At 36.4% G+C, this 8,906-nt stretch overlaps 1 protein-coding gene across 1 annotated transcript; it reads right to left on the bottom strand.

Moving 5' to 3' along the window:
* Positions 1–2,272: 2,272 nt before the first annotated feature.
* On the bottom strand, positions 2,273–7,004 carry LOC150034995 (uncharacterized). Its single transcript, XM_090315198.1, has 3 exons — positions 6,752–7,004; positions 2,702–2,808; positions 2,273–2,503 (listed from the first exon to the last, which is right to left on the bottom strand). The coding sequence occupies exons 1-3, from the start codon at positions 7,002–7,004 to the stop codon at positions 2,273–2,275; spliced, it is 591 nt and encodes a 196-aa protein (XP_090171324.1).
* Between the last annotated feature and the right edge of the window lie 1,902 nt (positions 7,005–8,906).

The following is an 8,906-nucleotide window of genomic DNA, read 5'->3' as shown; positions in this document are numbered from 1 at the left end:
ATGCACAGTACACAGTCCATGCATCGAGCGGACGAGCAAGCCCTGCCGAGCGATGCGTCGATGCCAAGCTGCCAGCAAAGTGCCCCTGCCCATGCGTCGAATGGCCATGCCAAGCGCACAACCCATGCATCAAAGCACCCTATCGAGCGGTCGTGCATCGAACACCTCTGCAATGCGTCGAACACCTTGCCATGCGACCATGTGGCCGAGCAAACCAATGAGTCGAGCGACCAACGCCTATGCAGCACGCCCATGCGTCGGTGGCCAGTGCCTATGCCAAGCGCCATGCGCCCATGTCGGGCTAGTCGTGCTGTGATACCTAGTGAGCCATGCATCGAGAATGAGTGGCCACCCTATGCATTGGTGATGGTTGGCTCTTGCGATGGCTAAGTTGGATTGCGATGGCTAAGTTGGGTTGCTAGGCATTGAGTATGGACTATGCATTGAACATCCAAGAGTTGGACGCATATAAAGGATGAGATCACCTAGAAAACATTATCAAACCATGTGTCTTCTTGGGAGGAAGCCTTAAGCCTTAAGAATTTGAAGTGGTTGCATCAGATTGGAAGCTCATGCATTGGCTACATAGGAGAAGGACACTTAGATTGCGTTGATCAAAGAATTGCGTTGTTGGTATGAGGAGTAAACACTTGGACATGCAGCCAAGTAGGAGGTATCGACTTTGGAGAAGGTTTGGATGCCTATAAATAGGGCCAAAAGACTTCATTTGTAGATCACAATTCAAAAATACATTAAAATGAGTGTGAGAGTTGAGCAAACCTTGCGTTGAGGCCAAAATCCATGCGTTGATCATAGAATTTCAAAGAGGACACATTGGACACTAAAGCATGGAAAGCAACATCAATTTGAGACGAGAAGTTCTCCCAATTTACTCATGCGTTTAATGTGATTCTAAATCCATCTGAAAGCTAAAAGAGTATAGTTTTCATGGTGGGGCTTCAGGAGAAGAAGCTCTAAGGAATCGGGCTGGAAGCTGAGGAAAACACAGAAGGGTCAGGCTGTCGGGTAAGCTGGGCCAGTATTGATTTTTTGAAGATTTCAGCTAAACCACGAGAAGTTATGAGCTAAGATTTTATAGTAAGCTTCCTGAGATATCTTAGAACATGTTTTTAGAAGAAAGTATCTTAAAATAAGGTCTGTAACTATGAGAAATATAAGCTAATAATTGAATCTGGAATTTAGGGTTCGAAAGGGAACCAAGGAAACCTAAGGAATTTCGGAAAGAAAAGTTCCTAACCAACCAAGGTGAGTGGTTATTGTGTGTTATATTGTGATATAATTTCTATATATAGGTAAATATATAGAGGGGATAATGTTAAATTGTCATGATCAGGGATATATGTTTATCTGATTACTATGCTTATGGAGATATTGCTTGTATGTTTGTTTTGGAAACTAAAATTGTACCCGGGATACATAGTTAGCATGCTTGAAAAGGGTACTTGGAGGGAAAATATAGTCGACTTCGATCGGCGGAAAATGATAGTCGGTGACGACCGGTGGGAAATATAGTCAAGTTACCTAAGCATAGCTAGCGGAAAAATAGTCGATGTGCACATTGGCAGGATAATAGGGTATAGGGAAAGTTTCCACAGGAATTGTTGTTGTCTTAGCATACATGTGAAAGTACTGGGGATTGATTGTTTTAACCAACGGTCGAGTTGGGAATTGTCCAGCAGTTTGGCATGAAAATAATATTGAACTTTTTGTAATGTTCTTGTTGACTATGCATTGCTTTCCCAAAAGAATATTTCTGTTGACAAAGTTATTTGTTTATCTAAAGGCACCACTCACTGGGCTTTATAGCTCATATTTTCCATGTTTTATTTTTTACCCCCCTCCCCCTCCCCCTAGGTAACGAAAGGTGAGGAGTTCCAGGGTGCTACTAAGGTCAAGGTCTGCCACGTGCCACAGTTACACTTCCGGAGGGTTTTACAATTATTGTTGTAAACTTTGTAGTTAAGTCTTAGAGTTGTATAAACTTTACATTGTTCTAAATAAAATGGACCTACTTAATCAGTTGTTTGTTGAATTTTTTCATTGGTATTAGAGTTATTTTCGTAAGAGTTATCAGGCAGTAAGTGTGAACTAAAGGGTTGATAACTGCTGCAGTCACACCCTTTCTCAGGCTCAGAGGGTAGTCTGGGGCGGGGTGTGACACGAGTCCCCCCAGCATCCACGACCGTAAACAAGCCACTGCAAATGCTACGAGAATGGACATAATGATGGAAAAAAGCTATGTTCATATCACCTAACTCCAGCCACCTGACTCTAGCCTTCTGCCGGAGTGACGCCTCCTCCAATCTCGCCACTGACCAGACACCTCAGTGGCCCGAGCTGCCTCTACACACACCGACTCTGAATCAGGATTCCTTTCTACCGCAGCCTGAGTAGTCTCTATAACTTGCCTACCCGCCCATACCTCATCAGCTAACATAGAGATACGCCTACCAAACGAAGCACGAAAAATTCGCTTCACTACCTTCAAATTATGCACAAAACTAACCATAGGAGACACATCCTCAGACCTTCTCCACACAGACCTAATAGTATCAAGAAAACCCTCTACCTCCACCCAATGAGAAAAATAACAAAACGTAGGGGGCGGCCTGCTCCTCGTCTCCCATGTAGTAACCAGAAGAGGGCTATGATAAGAAATCCCCCACTAACCAACTCTAACCTCCGAATACGGAAAAGCTACCTTCCATGCCTCATTGGACAAGCATCTATCCAAATGGCACAAAATACCATTCCCTTGAAGTTTACTAGTCCAGGTAAACCAGTTACCTGTCACACCCAACTCAACCAGATCTGCCTTCAATAACATTCCATCAAACTCCTTCATCTTCTTCAAGCTAGGGCAACAACCAAAAATCCTCCCAGCTACTACAAATAGCTTAATCCATATACATAGCCCGTACTTTAATTAAACATATTATTATTTAAATATGTCTAACAATATCCCACTTGGGCTATGTCTGTGTACTTGATATAATTAAATCACATAAACCTTAAGCGCGCATAAACAGGTTATTTCATTAATAGAATTCCCCTTTTGTTCAATTTGTTCCATCTCCTGTATTAGCACGAAATCAAGGCGGTTTTATCACTACCCTTGTAACTAAACCTTCCTTGATCACCAATTCCAATACATTCAATGACATAGATCAAGTATGGATGGATAACATGGAAACAACATTTAAAGTGATCTAGATCATGCCTGTTTCCAACTGGTCCAAATTCCTTAATGAGATCATTCTAAAAACCTTTATGCTAAATTGCATGCATGATAAATGAGTTCAGATAATAAAATATAAACCATCAACTTTGTTCTACATAGAAAATAAACAAAATAAGATCAAAGAACTTCCTCAATAACAAACTCTCATTAAACCATGGAATCAGAAAAGTGACAATACCCATGTGAACAACATGCTCATGGAAAACTTTAGGTGGCAAACCTTTAGTCAATGGATCTGTCACCATAGAGTTTGTTCCTATGTGTTCTATCGAAATTTGACCATTCTGAACTCTTTCTTTAACAACCAGAAACTTCACGTCTACATGCTTTGACTTCGTATTGCTTTTGTTGTTGTTGGAATAGATCACTGTCGACTTATTGTCACAAAATAATTTTAGTGGTCTTTCTATGCCAACCACTATCCGGAGCTTAGTGACAAAATTTCGCAACCATATTCCATGATTGGTTGCCTCATAACATGCTATAAACTCCACAACCATGGTAGAAGAAGCCATAAGTGTTTTTTAACATTTTTCCAAGATACAGATCTTCCAACCAACATGAAAATATAGCTTGAAGTGGATCGCAAAGTGTCTTGACATCCAACATAATCAGAATCAGAATACCCAATGATCTCCAAAACTTTTGATCTCCGATAAATGAGCATATAATCTTTTGTTCTTTGTAAATACCTCATAACTCATTTGGCTACTTTCCAATGATCCATCCTCGGGTTACTCAAATATTTGCCTAACACTCCAACTATGAAGGCAATATCTGGACGCGTACATACTTGAGCATACATTAGACTTCTATTGGTTGATGCATAGGGAACCATCTGCATCTCCTTAGTCTCGAGTGTGGTCTTGGGGCATTGACCTAAATAAAATTTATCACCTTTAGCGATCGGGATATCTCCTGATGCACAATCTTTCATGCCAAATCTACTCAAGATCTTTTCAATGTAGTTCTTTGTGACAATCTCAAAATACCTTAAGAACGATCTCACAGTATTTCAATTCCTAATACAAAAGAAGCATCACCATGATCCTTCATCTCAAAATTCGTTTTGAGAAATCTCTTAATGACATGCAATAAACCTACATCATTACTAGCTATAAGTATGTCAATGACATATAACACAACAAAGATTGATTTGTTCCCACTGAACTTATGATATACACAATCTTCCAGTATGTTCACCTCAAAACCAAATGAGGTTTTCACTTCATGGAATTTGTGATATAATTGACGAGAGGCTTGCTTGAGGCCATAGATGGAATTCTTTAATTTGCACACCATAGACTTTGAATTACCAGACACAAAGTTTTCTGGTTGCTCCATATAAATTGTCTCATCAATGTTCCCATTGAGAATTACAGTTTTTACATCCATCTGGTGTAGCTCTAAATCAAAGTAAGCTACAAGTGCCATGATTACCCTAAAAGAGCCTTTTGATGAAACTAGAGAGAAAGTCTCTTTGTAATCAATGCATTCTTTTTAAGTAAAACCCATTGCAACAAGACAGGCCTTATATATTTCGATATTGCTATATGAATCTCTTTTGGTTTTAAATCTTCATTTACATGGCAGTTCGACAAGTTCCCAAACGTCATTATCTTTTATGGATTTTATTTCCTCTTCTATAGCACTTATCCAGTTTTGAGAGTTAGAATTTTGTAAAGCTTGTTGGAAGTTGATTGGATCATCTTCCATTATGCCGACATCATCCTAATGTTCTTGAAGAAACACAATATAATCATCTTGAATTGCACTTCTTCTCTCTCTAGTAGATCATCTTAGTGGCACTTCTTGAGGTTGTTGAGTTTGAACTTCAGGTTCAACAACGGGAACTTCAATGTTGTCTTGTTCTATAATTGGTTCAATAATGAAGTCAGGGATTGGGGCCTGAACATCATTTATAATTACATGAGGAAAAGAAATCAATTCCTCTTCAAATACAACTTTCCTTATGTTATCTTCCCCCCAAACTCAACATCTTCAAGGAATCTAGCATTCATGTCTCAAACACCGATCTACGTGGGATCATAAAACTTGAAACCCCGAGAGGGCTAAAAATACCCAATAAAATAGCAGCTAATAGTTCTTGAGTCCAATTTTCTTCCATTAGGCCTACAAGGCCTAGCCTCAGCTGGACAACCCCAAATGTGAAGATGCCTAATACTAGGCTTCTTTCCTGTCCACAGCTCATAAGAAGTTTTGGCTACTACTTTACTAGGTACCCTATTAAGGATATATACTGTAGTCTTTAGTGCCTCACCTCAGAAGGATTCTAGTAGAGAATAATGAAAAATCATAATTCTTACCATATCCTTAAGTGTTCTATTTTGTCTTTCCACTACACCATTCATGTTGGGTTTGCCTGACATAGTGTATTGCGGGATGATTCCACATTCCTCTAGGTATTTGGAAAATGGCCCTAGATGTTGTTCACCTGATCCATCATATCTACTGTAATATTCACCACCACGATCAGATTTGACAGCCTTAATTTTCTTTCCAAGTTGAAGTTCAACTTCAGCTTTGGAAGACTTAAAAATGTCCAAGGATTGAGACTTCTCATGAATTAAATATAGGTACTCATATTTTGAATAGTCGTCTATGAACGTAATAAAATATTGTTGTCCATTCCAAGAGGTCGTAGGGAATGGACCAAAAATGTTTGTATGTATTAGTTCTAAGACGTCTAAGCATCTGTTGGCACCTAATTTTCTTATGCTTGTCTGTTTTCCCTTAATACATTCCACAAAAATGTTGAAGTTACATAAATCAAGGGAATCAAGAAATCCATCTGACTCAAGTCTTTGAATTTTCTGTTTAGAGATGTGACGTAAACGCTTGTGCCATAACATAGTGGAATTCTTATTTAATTTACGCTTTGTACCACATGAATTAGATAACAAGATATTATTAAATGAAGCAAAAGAAACAAGCATATATAGACTATCAATTAAAGAACTGGTATCAATAAGCTTAGAATCTTGAAAAAACCAAAGTAATATACTTATGTGAGTAGTAGCACCAGAATCTACCCACCAAATATCTGTAGGTAAAGAAGCTAAATAAACTTCGGAACAAACCAAAGTAAAAAGTTTATCCTTCTTTACACGCCACTTGTTGTACTTGGGACAATCTTTCTTGAAATGATCTTTCCTTTTGCAGAAAAAACAAGGATTTTCAGTAGTTTGTTTCTTGTTTTTATTCAACTCAAATGTCCCTTCTGCAGCATCCATAATTTTCCTTTTCTTCTTATCACGAGAGTCTGTTGCCAAATGAGCACTTTCTGTCCTTCTCTCTTAATCCTATCTTCTTATTGCACACATTGTGAGATAAGCTCATTAATACTCCATTTATCCTTCTAAGTATTATAGCTATTCTTAAACTGAGTGAATTATGCAGAAAGAGAGATAAGTACCAGATGCACGAGTAAATTTTCATTTATCTCGATATCAAGTGTCTTTAATTTACCTGCGAGTTCAGAAATTTCCATAATGTACTCCCTCATGTTTCCATTGCTCTTATACCTCATAGAAGTTAAAGAAGTCAAAAGACTACTTGCTTTTCCTTCCTCATTTTTAGGAAAATATTTCTCAATTTTAGCAAGGAACTTATTTACATTTTCACTTTTCGTGATAGAACGCCGAAAAGACTCCGTAATGGAGTGCCCAATGATCATCAGAAACATGCGATTTGAACATTCCCATTTCTCTATATTAGCCATATTTGGTTGTTCCTCAGTAGAAGTAGGTTTATCGGTCCTTTAATGAAAGGTCCAAATCCACACACCCGAGAAGTATCTCTAGGCTTTCCTTCCAAATCTTGAAGTTCGATTCATTCAACTTAGGGATTCAACTCAAATTTCTAGATATTTGAGTAAGACCAACTGAAACAATAAACAACGAAACATATGCTCACAATTAAAATATAACAAAATAATTTCACATATGTAGTGGGTCCCTTTAACAAGATACCCAGCCTTTGGGCAAAACAAACATATGCTCACAATTAAAATATAACAAAATAATTTCAAATAATTTTACATGGTCACAATTAACAACATTGATGTCCAGCCTTTGGGCAAAAACACCAACTATAAATGGTACTCTCAACGTAGTAATCAAAGTACTAACAATTAACTCTGTAAAAAAATAGCCTTTCTTTGGAGGGACTATTTTTCACATGAGTAATTCTTATAATTGCCACATACTCATTATCACATACATACCCATAATTTTGCCAAATAATTATTCACCTTTGGGCCGATAATTATCCGCATAAATTCATGAATATGCACATCTTATATTTTAGAATTAAATTAATTTAGATAACAGAGGCTACTTTGGTAACATATTATTTTGGCCTATTCAATCGAAAATATAAGACGCAATAATATAATAATATTATTGTATAAAAATAACGGAGGAAGAACACCAAATAGCCTTTATCAATATTCACTTAATAATTGCATACACATAATACAATTAAAGCAGCATGAACATGTGAATATCGCTAAATATCATCAATCAAATTTAAATTTAGTCCACAATATAATCAATAAATCTTGAATTCACAACATGATTAATCAAATATAAATTAAATCCACAACATGATTAATCAAATTTAACTTAAATTGAAAATATTTTCACTCAAATTAAACCAAATTTAGAAAATTATTAATTAAAAATCTTGATTTTAAATTCACTAAATTATAAATAATTAAAATCAAGAATCATCAGCAAGATCAAAGAAAAATCGCCGTTAAAATCAAATAGATTGTTTTATTCCCAATAGATATTAGATTGGAAAATTGGATCGATTCATTATTAACAAAATTGATTAATCATTTCTTTGGATTTGAATCTACCGAATTCATTGATCAAAAGAAAAAAAAAAACTGTGCAAGAAGACAAATTGCCTACCCAAGAACTTGCACAAATTGCGAAAAGCACTAAAAAAATTGAAATAAAAACTATGTTCATGCCAATTTTTAATCACACTAAAATGCTAAAGAACACAAATCAGATTGCAAAAGAACACAAATCCGTATGAAAAAAATATGAACAGTTGGTAAAATTGTGTTCAACCTTTTTTTTCCTTTTCTTTTAAATAATCTTTAAATTCTTTAACCAAAAAATCAAAATCCCAATGGAAAACAAACCTACATGAATTCATGCTTTGATACCACTTGTTAGCATAAATTCTTAATATCTATATTGAATAAATAAACCTTAGGATCATTCATGCTAAATTGTCAAGAATAACATACCGGATTCCATTGCAAAATTTATGATAGCTTCAAGATGATGATGGATGACTATGGTCTTTCTCAACCAAAACTTCGAATGCCCTTAGTGGGATCTCTCTCTAGATGGGATTCAAGAAAGATTGAGTGCTTAAACCTCAATTAATTAGCAATAGGCTTCTACACATTAAGTCCATACTCAATTAGGAATCTAGGGCCTTAATTAATTAGATCACATAATAGGGTCCAATGTAATAAAATAACCCTAAATTATTAATCCACATACATAGCTCATACTTTAATTAAACATATTATTATTTAAATATGTCTAACAAGTGACAGTCCATACCTTGAAGTGGAAATAGTTTTAGAGGTAATTTA

This window comes from Benincasa hispida, chromosome 7, assembly GCF_027475165.1.
Source record: "Benincasa hispida cultivar pf3 chromosome 7, pf3_genome.v1.1, whole genome shotgun sequence".
Lineage (NCBI taxonomy): Eukaryota > Viridiplantae > Streptophyta > Magnoliopsida > Cucurbitales > Cucurbitaceae > Benincasa > Benincasa hispida.
The sequence above is the reverse complement of the archived record's forward strand: the minus strand, read 5'-3'. Positions and strand labels throughout refer to the sequence as shown.

Bases quoted from the DNA above. Each gene is read 5' to 3' on its own strand.
- LOC150034995 (XM_090315198.1), bottom strand. From the start codon at position 7,004: ATGGCTAATATAGAGAAATGGGAATGTTCAAATCGCATGTTTCTGATG. The intron at 2,809-6,751 runs GTAAATTAAAGA...TGGGTGTGACAG, and splicing joins GGAAATTTCTGAACTCGCAG to GTAACTGGTTTACCTGGACT. The intron at 2,504-2,701 runs GTTAGAGTTGGT...CATAATTTGAAG, and splicing joins TAGCTTTTCCGTATTCGGAG to GTAGTGAAGCGAATTTTTCG.